The sequence below is a fragment of the Xiphias gladius genome, chromosome 5 (assembly GCF_016859285.1).
Source record: "Xiphias gladius isolate SHS-SW01 ecotype Sanya breed wild chromosome 5, ASM1685928v1, whole genome shotgun sequence".
Lineage (NCBI taxonomy): Eukaryota > Metazoa > Chordata > Actinopteri > Istiophoriformes > Xiphiidae > Xiphias > Xiphias gladius.
Window position 1 is genome coordinate 15644272 of NC_053404.1, and position 17786 is coordinate 15662057.

Consider the following 17786-nt stretch of genomic DNA (forward strand, 5'->3'; position numbering starts at 1 on the left):
CCTAGCTAAAAAGAAAAAAATGCCGCCATCTCGTGCTCGCTAGAGGTAAACCAGCTTGTATTTATCAATTGTAGAAATACTTAGGTAACGTCAAAAAACACCTGAAATTGCTATTCTGCCAAACACTCTTTGTATTTAAAACAAATAATTATAAAACTGAGTACCCAGCTAGCTTGCTTTCAAATACTAGAGCCGTTAAAATAGAAATGAAGAGCGCAGAGAAATCCCTAAAAGGTGAGTTTTATTCATAGCAAACACCAAAATGAACCCAAACCCAACTGACAGTAAAAGAAAGTATTGCCATGGCAACCGGCTGTTGATTCAAGCGACTGCTCCGCAGCTGATTAACAAGCCTGTTGTCAAGCCGAAGTGACGCGATCACCTTGGTTTCGACTAACTGCGCGTGCGCATCAGAGATTTCCCATCATGGCGGCGTCGCTACAAAAATATGAGCTAAACATCGGTGATTGAAAAACTCCATAAACAAAAAAAACACAAATGAGACCATGCATAGTGACAAGGTAAGTGCTCTATCTTTGTTCTTACCCTATGCAGGCCAAAACTGGGAAATGTTTTTCATTAGAAAGTGGCATGTCCGCTGTGGTAACTCGTTATCAAACGTTATCCTAGGAAATGAAGATTGTCTCACTGTTTCTCATGGGGTTGGTATGATGTTGTTAGGATATACTTTTGTCGTTGAATGTACATTGGAATGGGCATTCAGTAAACACAAGGTAATACTTGTTTAGAAAATAACCAAGGAAGACACATGGAGACCAGCTGACCTGAGAAGACATATCAGGGTAGGTTTTTCAGAGTTAAAAAGCACTGCAGAAGGAATTTCTGACTTTCTAACACGGAGAATAAATGACAAACTTACATTTAAATTGATACCACTTGTTTTATTTTTTATTATTTAGGAGGAAGGACATGGTGATGTCTATGTCAGGAGGCGAGATGACAATGAGAGAAAGCACCGTGGTGGGGAATCCATAGAGAGAGGCCGCAGAGACCCAGAGAAGGACTCCAGACGAGAGCAAGACAAGCGCAGGGAAAGGGAGAGGTCAAGAGAGAGGAGAGATGAAGACGGAATAGACAGATATGCCGATCAAATTAAAGAGGGCTCGCGGGACAGGAGAGGTGATAAGGAAAGAGACAGAAGAGATGAGAGGCACAAATACAAGGAGAAGAGGAAGGAGAGGGACAGACAGGTAGATGGAAATAAGTGCAGTGATGATTACAGAGAGAATAGGGACAGGAGGAGGGATAGAGAGGAAAAGCAGAATAGGGAGAGAGACATGGAAAGACACAGAGATAAAGAGAAAGACAGGGTAAAGGATAGAGACAGACACAACGAGGAGGACAGGGACAAAAGAAGGGAAGAGAGAGACAAAGAAAGAAGGAGAGAAGAACGGGACAGAGAGCACAGGACTGAAAGAGAGAGAAGGAGACACGAGGAAAGTGTAGAGGGAGGAAGAGATCGGATAGTAAAGTATGATAGAGAACAGAGGGACCGGTATCGGGTGCGAGAGCGGCACAGAGATGATTATGAAGAAAAGAGGAATGACAAAGAAAGACGAGAAAGACATGGAGACAGGAAGCCTTCAGAATGGAAGGAGGAAAGAGGTAAAGATTCGTCAATTTGGTCATTTAGCTCACCATGTTCACAGGATTAGGGTGTCAATATGATGTCAATATTTCTGTCTTTCTGATTTTAGAGTACAGAGAAGAACATAGAAGACATCAAGAGGAGAGAGAAAGGAGATACAAAGAGAGACGATATCATGTAAGCATCTGCATTAATGTTAATTGTTGCATTTTAAGGGAAGGTAAATAAATGAATGAATATTTTTGCTCTATGTGGGATACATTTGAGAATTTTACAGGTTAGTATACTTGTGTCAAATACTTTTGTTACATTCTCCTTCTTGTGTGGATTTTCCTGCTTTCTAGGATGAAAAACAGAAGCATGACAGTGAATCAAGGGAGCATCGGTACTCGAAGGGGCCAGTTGAAGAGGAAAGGCATAGTCGTGTCGACAGAGAGCGAGCAGAATGGGACAAATACAAAGAGAGAAGGCACAGAGAGAAAGAAGATCCAGAAAAAAAACACGGAGACAGAAGGCACAGAGTAGAAGAGGACCTAGAAGGAAATCTCAGAGACAGAACCAGCTCCAAGAAATCAGCCTCTGACAAAAGTCATAGGCATGAGACTCATACAACAGAAAAAGAGGTGAGTAGGCTCAGAAATAGCTTGTATAGCCTTCATAACACTGATCTATTACTATGGATTTTCCGATGGATTTTATGGCTTTCCTGTCCCACATTTCACTTGTCACTTTTGCCATCCAGGAAGTTGAGATCGTGTCTGAGGACCGGACAACTAGTGTGAAAGATGTAGGAGACACAGAAGAGCCTGTAAGATGCTCAGTTTGGTTAAGTGCTTACAACCTTCAAGGAAATAAGTGTACTCTTATATTTCTGGAGACTATTTTTTAGTTTGGTGGTGTGGTTTTCTTATTACCGTTGGTAACTGGCCAAACATAGACAATATAGTATTAGTTACAATTAGCCAGTTACAATGGAGTTCCATCTCCCAGCTACGCTTTGCTTTGCTTGCACAAAAGCAAACCTTGTTTTAGCTCATTTTGCATCATTTTATACCTTATCTTATACTAGCTTAAATATAAAAAAACGCTTCTTTTTTTCTGGTTGAAGTCGCTGGGGAATCTGTCTTTCTGTTTGGTCTGTGAGCCCCCTACTGTCTGTACTCTTTACTGTACTTTGTCCTTTTATTCTTCTTTCAGTTTCAGCTTCATTAGAGTGTAACATCATCCCAAGGAGTTTCTCCACACTTTTCTTAAGTATTCCAAATATCTCCTACATGTATTTTTTATCACACCTCCAGGTTGTCAATGATGAAGATTTGGCTGACCAGGAATATGAAGATGATTTTGAGGTAAAAATACAGCATTCTAATGATAAAATAGGCTACATACTGTAGAACCAAACTGTGATTGTTTTTTTTTAGTTTTCTCATTATGTTAAAATTTTCGATTTTTTAAATATTTACTTATTTTTGTGTTACTTTTGCATGCTGAAATTGATTTACATTCTAAGAAACTGGTGAGTACTCAGAGCTTTCGTGAGTGCAACTATTTTTATTCTAATAAAATGTGTTGTGCTCAAAGTATTTTGGTTGTTTTTTAAATTTTAAACATTTTTATATAAGAAGTGATGGATGTTGTTTCTCTGGTCAAAGGATTATGAGGAAGATTTTGAGGAGATCGATCAGAGTGAAAATGAAGGTGAGGATGAGAAGGAGCCAGATTTTCCACAAGTGGGAGAAGAAAGAGAAGAACTTATGGCACAAAAGAGAAAGGAGATAGAAGCTATTCAGAAAGCAATGAATGAAGAGAATGAGAGAGTTGGAACAGCTCAGTTCAGACAAAGTACAAGCAGAGGGGAGGATGACGAGCCTAAATGGTCGAGAGGTATGGTTCTACTTTTATGTTTTGTTTTCCTGAGAGACTGCTTTTAACACTTGCACTTGGTATTATCCCAGATTACAGTCTATCCATATCTTTTTCTTCATGTCTGATTGGAAGACGCTCATTTAATCCTGACGAATTTTGTGCAAAATTATGGAAGATATGATATTTTCTTGCTGCCCTCCTTATAGGATTTGAAAAGAACCAGAGTCGAGCTTCTCATCGTGGGAAGTTTATTGACTTTGTGGCAGCAAAACAACGTGAAGTCAGCAAGAAAGTTGCCACAAAACAGAAGTAAGTTAACTTGAGAAAAACTTGTTCATGTTAAATGGAAAATGGATCATTGTAATGTGTCTGGATACCTCTGGACGAATCAATATTGTAAAAAAGTTATGGTTTTAGGCACTTTTGCCAAGCCCAAAGCGTAGCGAATCTGTTCTTTAATGTATCTTCAATCATACTATTTTTCTGTTTATAGGAAACGCAGCACAGAGCTGCTTCGTTTAATTGATCTGGATTTCTCAATGACATTCTCCCTTTTGGATCTGCCACCTGTCAATGAGTATGATATGTATATAAGAACCTTTGGAACTGCAAATACCAAACAGGTCAGTATTCATTATATCGCCTGTCTTTCTTCACACAGATACCTGTAACCACATTATACAAGAGAGAAGAAAAATATTCCATCTTCTCTCTTTAAGAAATAGACATAGTCCATGTCTAAATAATACATAAGAACTTTTTACTTGACAGGCTTATGTTCAGTGTAATGATGATAATGCAGATCGAGACATTCAAACAGAGGAGATAGAGGTGTGTGAGAAGTGGACACAGCAACCTCCAGAGCACAATGGAGCCTGTGGGGGTGAGGAAACGGCAAGCTAATTCCCTGATGAACTCAGTGTTTACATGCAGAGTTCCGTAATTGTGTTTACCATGCTTTTACAGATCCAAACCTCTCTCGGGAAGCACGAGAAAAAAACATATATGAAATGAACTTTGATTCCCAGCGTCTGACAGCATTTCTGTGCTCAGCCTCACAGGTTATCAATTTACACATACACAGTTTGAAGAATGTTACAGTTCTTTACTTCTTACGTGAATATTTTTTGTGTCTACTACACTTCACTGACTCCTGTTGTGTGTTGTGACTGATTCAAGGTCATGGTTGTCCTGTTGGAAGAGGATCAAGCCGAGAGAAAATCCCTGAGGAAGTTGAGGACTCAAACAGACACACTTTCTTTCAGCGATGGAAGTTTACAGCTCAACACTAAGTTGCCTTTTCTTTATGGTACACACCCCAACCAGAGAAGTCCCAAACCACTGCATTCTCATCAGTACTGTATTGTATTAGTTGTTACTTGTTAATTTTACCTTGTGGTTTAACCAGGACGAAGGCCATTGTTGTGTAGAATATGCTGTATAAACCAGTACATGCACGTGAATGCACTAATCAGGTAGTCCTTCCTGTTCTCAATCGCAGGTCGCCACATCAGCCTGGTGCACTTCTCTCAGGTCCAAAGGCACACCATGATGTCAGTCCACATGCCTACAAGTAAGCCCAGTGCTGTGCGTCTTGACAGCTGCACCATCATCTGCATCTGGAACATCTGGGAGCCATCCAGACCTCAGAAGATCCTTATCTACGAATCGGAGGTGACATTTTCTGGTTCTTTTTTCAATTATAGGAAATTTAGTGGTAATAAATGCTGATAAATAGAATCAAAATAAAATTTAGAAACCTACTTTAAGGACAGTATTTAGACTACTACTACTACTACATTTTGTTGAGGTACAAGACAGTTTCAATATAGTTTTAATTCTACTATTGGAGAGTTAACAATTTCACCTCACTAAACATTATTTGGCCCTATTGCTCTGCTTGCCTACCAAAAACAATTGCTGCAATCAAAATTGCTGTGTAATTCTCCATATTTCATGATAAGAATATCCCAAAGAAGGCCAATCTCAAAGGACAACATGCACTGCAACCAATGTTAGTAACCCCCTTCAGTGCTTTCTGTCCCAGGTGCAGTGTTGCTGTTTCAGCCCTGGAAAGGCCATATTAGTGTTTGCAGGCACGTCAGTTGGCTCTGTGGTGCTGTGGGACCTGAGGGAGCATGCTGGTAACCACTACCGCCTGAAGATAGGGGAGGATGAGCTGACCTTCAGACAGCCTACCTTCTCCACTGGTATGTCTCCAGTGATAGTTGTTTATTTTCAGTACATGAAAATAAACAGCGGTCATCTTTGTTGTTGCGTATTTCACTCTTTTCACTGCAGCCCCAAGAAAATGAATGTCAGTGGGCAATATGTAGCAAACATCCTTATTTACCATGCATAGTCATTCAGGACTGCCTCTGCCCTTTCTCTCAATTGATGTTCAAAGGCTGTTCTTCTTATGTAACACTAGTGATGATTCAGTGTGTGCTGATATGCTCTCTTTTGTCAACTTGTCAACACAGATGCAGTGATGGCTGGCTCAGGCCATTTCTCATCTGTGACCTCTGTAGAAGTTGTTCCCTCCACTGTAGCAGGAGGGGTTAGGCCAGAGGTCCCTCTGTTGGCATCTGAGGAAGGTATGGTATGGTATAGGAATGGTTAACACATTGATTTAAGATCTTGTGTATCATTTTATAAATGTGCCATATGTTTTTGCCATTCAAAGGTGGCTTTATATTTCACAAAGTGTTATTCTGTTTTATAATCCAGAGTCATCAGGATTGTCATTCCAGCTGGCTTCTTTGGATGAAAGCGGGGTTTTAAATTTCTGGGTAGGTTGGGGAACAAAGTGGATTCTACATATTTTTCTGTACACCAGAAATGTTCAAACTGGCAGAAGACCTTGGGGGAGGGGGGGCACACATGAAAGTAAGATACTACCTGAGGTGAAAGGAACAGGTGCATGCAAAAACAACAGTAATTTGATTATTGCAGTTTGGTCCACTGATTTGCGTCAAAAACTGCACTTCTTCCCTGAGTCTTTACTCAGTTAAATCTGAACACGCAGGCATGATACACATATTTTTAGATTAAGTTTGACTTCGCTCTCTGAGGATATTCTTATCTCAGGTGTCCATCGTAAGTAAAAGTCCAGAAATCCACTTAGAAATCAGAGAAAAAGAGACACACCTTATATCTCAAGAATTTTTTTTTCGTTAGTATCAAAGTAATACACCAATAGTTGTCTGTATGTCAAAGAGTTGCAAAAAGGAACAGCTTATAGCTATCTCTGCATATTTGTGGTAGTGCTAATTTGCCAAAGTGTATACAAATATAGGCTAAAAAGATTGGACACAAGGTGTACTGACTCCATGTTTACATGATACTTCCCAATAACAGTTCCAAAACATTCAGCATGGTTAGACCCTAAATAAAAGTAAGACAAAGAATAATAATGGAAATGACAAAATCCATGACACTCTCAAACATTTTTTGACATTACTAAGGCTCAGAATGACACTTTCACCTATCCATTCATATTCAGATAACTCTACACAAACAGCAAAGATATGCCTTGATGGTATTGCATGATTTATGATCTGTGTCCTGTAGGTGGTAGTGGAACTCCCAAAAGCCAACCAGGCAGGCTCTGCAACAGATCTAGGTAACATAGTCAGGTTTTAAAACATACATTATGTTCTTTTTCCATAAACATACTCATCTTTCTCACACATGTGGTACCAGCTTCAGCCTCTCTCTCTCTCTCTCTCTCTCTCTCTCTCTCTCTCTCTCTCTCTCTCTCTCTCTCTCTCTCTTACAGGGCTCAGGCCTGGGGGGAAAGTTAAGTTGCTTCACAGCTCCTCCCTCCTCACTGCTGAGAGGTGAGATTGATAAATAGCTTGGGATGCATCCGTCACTGCCAGTCACTGGGCTCAAAATACCCCACAATGTCTTTGCCCAGTGGAACACAGCTGCTCTGTCATGGTCATACGATCTTGTTTGTTATGTACTCAGCCCACAGGCTGTTGTTTTTGTCCTCTAAACATTTGATGGGAACATATTTGCGGTCATATACTGTATGTGCAGTGTGAATGTGATGCATTGTCGTGTTCGGGTGTTGCACAGTTTGTTTTAGGCTAGGAATGTCGTGGCCTTTGACCTCTGGTTTTGTCATTTATTTCCCCTTCTCTTGCTCTGTCTGGCTCTCAGGGTATCACCACGAAATGCACCTAAAACAGGGCCATTACAGACTCTTCATTTAAAGTTCCTTCCAACTGACTCCAATCATTTCTTTATTGGCACCAATATGGTGAGCATCGTCATGTCTGCCATAGAATAACGAATTTTTAAATAAACCCTCGCAAAATATTCAGAACATTGTGCCCCTGTTTAATAAAGTGACAGTGTACCAATGTCATTTCTGTCCTAGGGTTTAGTCATTCATGGAGCGAGTCACGGTTTGAAAGCCCCTCCAAAGTTTTACAGGTTTCAGGAGGCTGGAGTCCGACCTGTCGATGTCAGCTCAATCCACTTTTCTCCCTTCAGACAAAACTTGTTCTTGGTGAGAATGCAGTTTTTTGAAATTAAAAGAATAGTTCAGTATTTTGGGAAATACACCTATTTCTTTTCCAGCGTTAGATGAGAAGATTGATATCAATCATGTCTGTACGCTAAATATAAAGCTACAGCCAGAAGCCGGTTAGCTCAGTTTAGCACAAAAACCGGAACAGGGGGAAACAGCTCTCCTGGCTCTGTCCAAAAGTAGCATGATCTGCCTACCAGCACGTCTAAAGCTCTAATTCATACTGTAGCCTTAAAAAATATGTATGTGCCTTCTTTTATTCCTTCTTTTCTTTTACCCTTTTTCCAGGTGGGTTGTGGGGATGGTAGCATCAGGTTACATGCAGTCAGCCACGAGCAGCCTGTGGCAGAGTGGAAGAACGGTACAGCAGGTGAACCGGTGGTCTCACTTCAGTGGGCCCAAACCAGGCCGACAGTCTTCTGTGTGCTTGATGCAGCCTCTAATCTCCACATATGGGACCTGCTGAAAAGTGACACAGCGCCTGTGGTCACTGAGAGGATGTCTGCGGATAGGTAACACCAGACAGACACCAGGGATGAATGCAAGAGTAAATTTATATTTGTCATGTATGAGTTAATATCAGGTGTGTGTTTTCTGTTTTCAGGGTGAAAGCCATGGCCTTGTTTGGAGACTCAGGACAACAAAACACATATTCAGGAATAGCCCTGGTGCATGAGTCAGGAAAAATAGAAATCCAGTATTTCAAAAGAGATTTTACTGTACTCATTCCTGCAGAAGAGGAGAAGTTGGAGAGTATAATGACTGAAGCCTTCTGAAACACTTCATCTGAAATGGCTGTATTTAGTCTGATGTGCTTGGGTTAATTCAAATGATTTACTACACACTGCTGAAGAGCAGAAAGAGATCAATTTATGAATCTGTTTTTGTCACTGTCACATTGTACAGTATATGTCATAATTAAATATGACGTTTGTTAGGTTTTTCATCTGGCTAGAAACTTTTACATCAACATAGCGAGGACGGGAACGTGGCTCAATACCAAAGATCCTTTACAGGGGCTACAATTCATTTACCCTACATAAACACTTTATTAGAAACATCTAATGTAAATGTTTGTTGTTGTAAATAATTATACGTTTTGACTAATATGAAATATTTGTATAGTGGTACCAAGTTTAATTTTTATACAATAAACTAAGTATATCTGTAGTTGTGTTATTTAATGCTTTGGCAGTTTAATTTTTGTGTAACTCAGGTTCTCAACTTGCATCACACATAGCACTGTTTATTACCAGCTATTTATAAAAATCACCTGCCTAACCCAACTTTAAGTACAATATGTTTAACCAGGGCTATAGCCAAGATTTTAGAAATACTGAGGTTATTAATCCAGGCCCTAGAAAAAATGAACCTGACAAAAATAGTCTGAAATTTTCAGATCGTTACGAAGCTTTTGATTTATTTAGTCATCGTTTCAGTTATATTGTCTGTAAATGTCTGTAACCCTCCAAATTCCCAATTAAAAATACTAAGGACATGAACCCAGTGTCCTCAATGGTAGCTACGTCCTTGTGTTAAACTGCAGGGGCAATTTTTCTATCCCATTTCGCTGAAAATGAAATGAGATGAGTTCCTGCTTTTTTTCCGAGGCGCTGTTTTGCTGGTTGAAGTCAAAGTTGTGCGACGTGCCGCCATGGGTGTAGCCGAGGGACCCGTTGCCTAGCAACAAGGACTGAGCTCTTCAACGCAGGGACCTGAAACAACAAACTAACTCCTAGCAGACCTAGGCTAGTTTAGTTTGTCTACAGCAAAATTAACATCACAATATGTTTAGATTAAATATAACTGCCTCATCTGGGATACATAACTACTAGTTCGTGGAAGGTAAACACAAAGTTTAACTTAGTTTACCCATCGTTAAGTTGACACCTAACGTTATAAATCTTTACAGCTTTATAAAGAATAGTGTTTTTGGTTTGCTGTTTGGTTGTCTTATGATGCTGATTTGAAGCCATGTGGGGCTGCAACTAAGCTTTATTTTCATTACCAATTGGTCGTCAGAATATTTGAACAATGAATCGATTAGTTGCTTGGTCTAAAGTGTGAGACAATAGTGGGAAAAGGTCCATTCAGTCTGTTTTCCAGAGCCAAGGTGGCGTTTTCAGATGTCTTGTTTTGTCCAACCAACCGTCTAAAATCTAAAGATATTCAGTTTACATACATATATATATATAGAGGACTTGAAAAACCAGCAAATATTCACATTTGAGAACCTGGAATCTGAGTTTTTTTGTTTTGTTTTGTTTTGTTTTGGTTGTGGTGGGGGCGGTGTCTTTAAAAAAATGACTCAAAATGATTATTTGCTTATCAAGATTGTTGCTAATGAATTTTCTATACAATACCTGATTAATCAAATACTTGTTGCAGCGCTAAAACCATGTTTTATTTCCACTTTTTAATTAGTTTCCTTAATATATCTGCCTGTATTAACAAATAGCTAATTATTTGTTTTCCCGAAACTTTATGTATTGAATTTCCAAAAACATAATAGACAACCAGTGACGTAATAAGCTATAGATGGTCCCTTCGTCTTCCTAAAACTGGCAAAAGACCCTTTTAGTGCAAATCTATGTTCATCTTAACAAAGTAGAAAATGTCCCTCATCCAATAATGATGGGAAGGTAAGGCAAGGGTTTTCCATGTGACAAGAATCAGATGTCTAAAAGACTTACAAAAGTTAAAATTCTTTCACATTATTTGATATTACCAGTGTAAGGATGACACAAATTAAAGCAGTAATTGCAGACAGTTTGACGGATGTTGAAATAATTTGTGATTTGTTTTAATACCTTTAAAGACATTTTTTAAAGCAAGCAAGAAAGATTACACTAGAACACAACCATGCATTCATATGTAATTTGATTTTTTTTTTCCTAGCGTGTACTGGAGAAGTAAATGTCACATAGCCACCAGCAAAAAGACATTTTCAATGTAAAAAAATTAAAAAAAAACAATAGGTCATTGGATGCAGCAGATTCCTGTGTAGAAACTGGTGGAGATGTTAGCCCCAGGAGAGGGGTGCATGACAGCAACAGTACTCTCCCCAAGTCCCACCCTAAGCCTGCTGTCCCAAGGGAATGAGACATCAAATGGGAAGATGCTTGGAAAGCAGAATTTGTTCATGCAGGATGTGAAGCAAGCTACTGGCAAGGTAGGCTGTGTCTTTCACTGATAGGTTGCTGAGCTGTTGTGTGCACTTTTAGTCACCTTACACACATTATATGCCCTTGCCTCTTCTGTCTCTCTAGGTAATACACTCTAAGAGCAAGCAGGATGTGTTCACTCATGGTCTCCATTGCATACAGAGTTTCTCCTGTGATAGCCCTGTGCGTTTCATGATGTATTCTGAGTCTGCTGCAGCATTCATTAGCCTCCATTCAGACAACACAGTCTGCCTTTACAAAGCTGATGGCCACAAGCAGACCTCCTCAGTACACCTCCTTTTCACGGGCCTGACCACCACTAAGATCTCTGGCTGTCTGGTAGGCTGGGGCCCGGGTCCCATATTCACACTTCTGGACCATAAGTTACGCCCCCTGGATGTGGCTCATGATGCCTTGGACATACGTGTGTGTCAGCCCGCAGAGCACTCCACAGAGCTGGTGACTGCAGGTGTGGGGAACGTGTGTGTGTGGTCGGTGATGCTCATGAGGTGTAAGGTGAAGATACAGGAGGAGCTGCACAACAGTACTTTCACTCACATGGCACTGGCCCCCCCACGATTTGACAGGCCCCACAGGGCCTTCGTTGTGTGTGGTCGGGCCGTGACGGTGGTCGACTTGGACGGCGGAAAGGTTTTGGAGAACAAGAAGGATCTTTGCTCAAGGTGTGTATGGGTGCATGTGATATACTCTCAGTAGCCACTTTATTAGGTACACCTGTACAGTCTAATGCAGTCCAATACAACTGTTCTGCCATAAATTCTGCCTTTATGATGCATCCGATGTTCACAATTTTTTTAACAACAATTTTTGTTATAGAGGAACAAAGTTTTTGTTGACACTTTTGGAAATTATGTAAATTCAAGTTTATGTTGTAGCACTGAGGTTATAGTTAGTGGTAGTGTTGTACTGGACTGCGTTATATTCAAAACAGTTTCTAATATTTTTCCCCCCTCGTGTCTGTAAACAAGGAGGAGTCCCTCTCAATATAATGTAGTCCAGTACAACACCACCTTTAACGAAGACCTCAGTAATAAATATATTGAATTTACACATTTCTGAGTTGTCATACTCAAGTCTAATAGATTGCAAAGGTGTACCTAATAAGGTGGTGGAGGTTGAGTTCTTGAAAGTGAAATTTTAATCTGAATATAACTGAAAGTCGCGTTTTACAGCAATATCACTGCAATGGTGTACTGCTCTCAACTGGAATGTTTGATCATTGCGTCTGAAGAGCTGTCCATTACTGTATGGGGTCCAGACTGGGAGCTGCGTGTGGCTTTTGTAGGACATAAAGGTAAAATTCATTCATTCACCGAAGGACTCCATATTTCCATTCTCTATCTCTTAATGATTGGACTACTTGTTGAATTATATCTACTCTCTGTTCATTTCGTTGTGTCCAGGTGGGGTGAACTCACTGTTCTACTGCTCTGAATTACACATGCTGTTATCAGCCTCTGTGGATTCGACAATCCGTTGCTGGAATGTGGAAGAGGGTAATGTGATTGAGTGTGTCCACACAGAGCAGAAAAACCCTCCTTTGTGCATAGGAGGCACTAGAAAGGGAGATACTTTCTTTTCCTTCTCTCAACAGGCAGTGGACTTATGGAGCATAAGAACCTTGTACAACCTCCACTGTAAACTCAAAGCGGATGAAAGAGCCCCATTGAGACAAATCCTAGTCTCACCCTTCCCTGCTCCTTACCCTATAAGAGTGCTATGTGTCAGCGGGGACAGTGATATCACTCTGGTGGCCGCAGAAACAGGAGCAGTGTTGACTTCTTTCAAGGCAAAGCAGAGGATTTTGTGTGCTGACTACTGCCTGCACAAAGAGATTCTGTTGGCCCTAACCGAAACAGGTACAGTGTTCCAGGCCAACACACTCACTAATCCAATAACTATGATGCAAGAGTGGAAGGGGAGAGGCCAAGGGCCCTGGCAGCAGCGGGACCATGTGACAGAGAATGATGCGCAAAATCTGCCGATCCCTGGCCGGCCCTGCTGCTTGGTACTCTACAGTTATGTGGCTGAAACACAGGAAGTTTTAGAGGAGTGGAGGAGTTTACAGGAGAGAAGAGGGTGCAGTCACAGGAACAAGGCAGCTCTGGATGATGCCAAGAATGGGTTAGCATTTTCGATCCAAGGTAAATATTCTGTGGTGCCAAGGGATCTTTATGTCTGTAAATTTGAATGTACTTCTGTGATTGAGACAGGTTTTTGATCATTCTTGGCCAAAATGGAGGTTGTGTGAGTGTTTTAACACTGGATAATGGGAAGGTCTTGTACAGGACGCCGGCACACAGCGGCCAAAAAGTCACCACATTGCAGGTGCATCCTGAGAATGGCTGTCTACTCTCCACAGGTATTTTCCAAGGTAACTTCATTGCCTTTTTATGCTTTTCAGTGATGACTTAACCACTTTACCCCGATCCCTAAGGTGAGGACTTCACAGTGGGGGTATGGAGGGTGAACCCCTACGTCCAGGTGTGTCTCAGCCAACAGCTGAGCCTGCACTGTGGCCAACCTCAAGTCTACCTGGCAGCGCTGGGGTCTCAGCTGGCTCTGACCTTTCAACAGCCCGACAGCGGCACCTACAGTCTGATGCACTTTAACCTGCTCAACCAGAGCCAGACCAGACGGCCTCCCAGAGAAGGACATTTAGACCACTTCACAGGTCACAGAGAAAAACTGTCCTCATAATAAATTGATTATTTGTTGGAGACCGTATTGCATTGTTTTGAATTGTTGTATGTCTGTGAGTGACTAGATGTTTGCTCAGTTTTCTCGCAGGTCTCTGTGTGTGTCCTGATCTGGAGGTGTTTGTTTCCAGCAGTTTAGATAGGACAGTACACATCTGGAATGAGGAGAATCACCTCATCAGGTTAGAGTTCATTACGTGTCGCTAATCCTTTGCATGACGGATGTGAAAAGCATACACTAATACAGTAATGTATGTATTTATGTATCTGTGACCCCTCCAGGACGCTCCAGCTCAATGCAGTGCCTGAGTGTCTGGCTTACGGTGGGTTTGGAGGGGAACTGTTCCTGGGTATCAGAGGAGACCTGTACAAAATGAACTGTGCAAAGTTCCTTCCACACAAATACCAACAAATGGTAATTAGTCAGCTTGCACTGCAGTGTGGCTTAAGGAAGTATGAATGGATGGGATATTTTTTTTAACCAAAGCTGCAAAATGTAAACTAAACATTTCTTTATTCCTACTTTTCATTCACAGCTCCTTTACACTTATTGTGCTCCGCCTATTCTTGACCTGCTTATCATTGAGAACAAAGAAAAGTGCATCCAAAGAAAGTAAGATTTATTTGTATAACATATAAAAAAATAATCAAAAGCAATGATCTAATAAGCTATGAACAATATTGGTGCAAGCAGGACTGATAGCACAGCCGAAAACGAGGAAGAGGAATCGCCAGCAGTCGCCGCCAACCAATTATTGACTGAAGACAAGTGGAAACAGAAGGTATGTGTGAAATGGTGGAATTTAAGACAATTTATGTCAATAGAGTGATGAAAAATATGTCAAATATTATTTCTGTCTGTCTTGTTCCAGGAGTATGAGAGCTTAGTGGCCTCAAACATGGACCTGTCTGCACTCGTACAAGGCACAGTAAAGTGCAAAAAAGGGAAGCCTTCCAGTACAAAGCAAACCAGGAAAGAGGCTTTTGATCGCTACATGAAAATAATATATGGCCTGCCCCCTAATATTGAGGTTCCTCCTTCTCCTTATTATATATATGTTATGTATGTAACCCACTTATTTACCTGCTTCTTTTCAGTACCTTCTAGAGTATCCTGACTTTTGGTGAATAAGCTTCATAAACAATCACATTTCAGCTTTCCTTTAATGAATAATAATGGTCCGAAGCTAGCTACTATGTGCATCAGATATTAGATATTATAGGACACTGATTTCTGGATATGTAGGTGAAACGCAATATTAAGGATCATCTGCATGATGCAAATATTGTAGTTATGCCTTAGCCATTAGAAATAAGTTGTTTTGTTTAAATGGTTTTGCCTGTTGCAGAGAACTGCTGTAAATCATTCATTGTATTATGCTGTTTTTTCAGATTGATTTTGAGGACACTTCTGACCCAGATACATTTTCATTTTATCCTGAGCCAGATGACAACAAGCCTTGTAACCCTCCTCCCTTAAAAGAACACGCCCACCCTGAATCTAAATTGATCGTTCCTGTGACTGTGGAGATAAAGAAGGTATAAACTGTTAGCATGATGAGCAAATCCCTGCTCCTGTTCATCCTGGATTTTTGTTTTAAAGGAACTGAAGGAGTTAGAAAGTTATAGTAGAATTTACAGTTTTAATAGACCTTATTTGCTTTCCCCTGTTTACTGGCATGTGCAGTCTTGTATTGTCTAGAAATAAGTGTTTACAGGAAGCAAAGTTTTTTTGCCTAACTGTGTAACTGCAGGAAAAGAAGGCTCCAGCATCAAACTCTAGACCAAAGACCCTGATGAAAGTCAAGCCACGGTCGGTTAGGAAAGTCATACCTGAGAAACCCATCATAGTGGAGAAGGATGAAGAGGTAAGAGCATTTTACAGAAGACAAAAAAGACAAGAACACATGAGACAAGAACAGTAGCTCTCATTTGTGTAACTTGTCCCTGTAGCCTCCAGAGATAATTTCTCCAATAGAGACACCCAAAACTCCCGCTCCACCTCCTCCTGGTCCAAGGACTCCAACACCTCTCCCACCCAGGGAACCCAACCCTGAGGTGCCGAGATTCCTCAAACAGCTTACAGATGCGGGCTTGTTTAGAGACTTGTTCCCTGATAAAGAGGTAGCCTGTTATAAAGATATCTGCACTGCATAATGTTAACTTCCATCCAAGTTTCGGTCTTGATGAGTGTATGTTTGTGTGCAGAGGATCCCAAGCACCCTGTCCCCAGACGACTTCTCCTTGCAACTGCTGGGCTATCTAAACACCTGCAGCACTCCGTCCAAAATTAAGACCCTTGTTGCACTGCAGGCCCTGCACAGACAGGGACTCTTACAGAATACAGACAAGCTTTATCAAGGCCTCACTGACTTAATGCCTAAATTTGCGAGAGCACATATGGTACTGTATGTCCAGGATCAAGATTGTCACTGCACTGCATTTTAATAAGCGCATTATGAGGTTGTGACCAATTTTTGGTGTTTTGTGTTTCAGTCACCTTTGGAACGGACCGTGCTTGTTGAAAAGTTGGATCTGTTGATGCATCTGAAATCTGCAAGTTATGACCTCGTGAAAAAGCTTCTCACTCTTCTGGCCTTTAAAGAACTGGTTCTCCGGTAAGTCCATCGATGTTAAAATAATAATCAATGACAATACTAGTCCCTTAACCTTTGTATTAAATCTAAGAGACTTCTCAAGTGTCATTCAAACTTTCTGAAATGACTGAAAGTTTATTTTATCTTCTTCTGCCTATAGGGAAACAGTGCTGCGCATTCTGACTGAGTTAGGTGTAGATGAGGCTGAGCAGTGGCTGTGGCCAGAGTTGGAGAGCTGGGACTCAGAGCTGCAGCACCAGTCTGACATCTGGAAAAGCCTCCATGATAGAGCAGAGTGTTGGCTGGAGTTATGGATCTCCAAATACAAAGTAACAAGACATGTTTTATTCAACAATTAATTTCTCTTACATTTTGTTTTACATATGGAAGAAAGGAAACATTTTTCCAAGACATTATCACCATCCATTAGAGTATTTTTGAGTGTGACAAAAGGACAGAACAGGTGTCTGACATCTGAGAGGCTCTCCCTCTTTGAATCCACTCCCCACTTGCTTCTGATGTCCTTTACTGTGACCTTAACTCCTCTAAATAGGAGTACATGAGAGCTTGTCACCGTGTTGTTGACTGGCGTGGCTGGGTTTGGCTCTCAACAATAAGTGATTAACTGCTTTCCCTCTATCTTTCCATGCCACCAGGAACACAACAGGTATCTGTACATCAGGAGCACGGCAAAGTGGAAGCCGTCATCCTTCAGCATGGTGGATGTGCTAAATTATTTCTGTTCCGTCCAAAAGGAGGAGTTCAGAAAGGCCCAGTATGTCGCACCTGCTGGTCACAAAACCACTGTACTTTTGCCCCTATATGACTGGTACGTGGAAGTCATGCACATATAGTAGTTTCCCCTGTTTATGTTAGTTTGCTAAACAATTTTTTTTTGCTCTTGTGTTTGTGTAGTAGTTCTCAACCAATCTTTCGCCTGGGAGAGACTTACAGCATGGCCAGGACACGCAAGCCACCAGGTATCATTTCACAGACTTCTGCTTAAATGTAATCGTTTGATTGTTCAAAATGAATGTTTTTTTTTTAAACACCTAACGGATTCTTGTCATACAGGATTAATTCTGCCTCCCCTGCGAAACCGTCCCTTCCTCATGAACTTTCCCAATTTAATCTCTTTTCCGTTATCTCGAGTCACTCTGTGCCCCTTTCACATCTACTCAGACGAAGACTGGCTGAAGGCCTCACCTCGCCGCTACTTCATTCAACAGCAGTCTTATGTAGAGTACTACAGATGATGCCTCTTAGTCTGTAACATTCCCATTAACA

At 40.9% G+C, this 17786-nt stretch overlaps 2 protein-coding genes across 4 annotated transcripts; both read left to right on the plus strand.

Moving 5' to 3' along the window:
* Positions 1 to 340: 340 nt before the first annotated feature.
* dync2i1 (dynein 2 intermediate chain 1) lies at positions 341 to 9204 on the plus strand. 3 transcript variants are annotated; one of them, XM_040127630.1, is made up of 23 exons: positions 341 to 521; positions 750 to 803; positions 921 to 1626; positions 1719 to 1786; positions 1954 to 2232; positions 2352 to 2417; positions 2908 to 2958; positions 3262 to 3493; positions 3682 to 3784; positions 3969 to 4098; positions 4247 to 4358; positions 4442 to 4536; positions 4655 to 4784; positions 4977 to 5149; positions 5523 to 5685; positions 5959 to 6072; positions 6206 to 6267; positions 7049 to 7100; positions 7257 to 7317; positions 7646 to 7745; positions 7866 to 7997; positions 8307 to 8530; positions 8623 to 9204. In XM_040127630.1, the coding sequence occupies exons 1-23, from the start codon at positions 507 to 509 to the stop codon at positions 8792 to 8794; spliced, it is 3294 nt and encodes a 1097-aa protein (XP_039983564.1). In that variant the 5' UTR covers positions 341 to 506; the 3' UTR covers positions 8795 to 9204. The 3 variants fall into 3 exon arrangements, with proteins under 3 accessions (XP_039983564.1, XP_039983567.1, XP_039983566.1); XM_040127633.1 differs by lacking the exon at positions 2352 to 2417; XM_040127632.1 differs by lacking the exon at positions 750 to 803.
* Positions 9205 to 14573: 5369 nt separating this feature from the next.
* Positions 14574 to 17755, plus strand: wdr97 (WD repeat domain 97). The gene is made up of 12 exons (XM_040127561.1): positions 14574 to 14684; positions 14775 to 14933; positions 15295 to 15441; positions 15657 to 15770; positions 15856 to 16026; positions 16111 to 16305; positions 16399 to 16520; positions 16660 to 16828; positions 17156 to 17166; positions 17255 to 17305; positions 17415 to 17479; positions 17574 to 17755. Exons 1-12 carry the CDS (start codon positions 14574 to 14576, stop codon positions 17753 to 17755), a joined length of 1497 nt encoding a protein of 498 aa, XP_039983495.1.
* Positions 17756 to 17786: the final 31 nt, after the last annotated feature.

Coding starts and splice junctions, on each gene's coding strand:
- dync2i1 (XM_040127630.1), top strand. Junction 2,233..2,351: donor CTCATACAACAGAAAAAGAG/GTGAGTAGGCTC, acceptor TTTGCCATCCAG/GAAGTTGAGATCGTGTCTGA. Junction 3,785..3,968: donor AAAGTTGCCACAAAACAGAA/GTAAGTTAACTT, acceptor TTCTGTTTATAG/GAAACGCAGCACAGAGCTGC.
- wdr97 (XM_040127561.1), top strand. CDS start 14,574: ATGAACAATATTGGTGCAAGCAGGACTGATAGCACAGCCGAAAACGAG. Junction 14,934..15,294: donor GCCTGCCCCCTAATATTGAG/GTTCCTCCTTCT, acceptor CTGTTTTTTCAG/ATTGATTTTGAGGACACTTC. Junction 16,306..16,398: donor AATTTGCGAGAGCACATATG/GTACTGTATGTC, acceptor TTTGTGTTTCAG/TCACCTTTGGAACGGACCGT.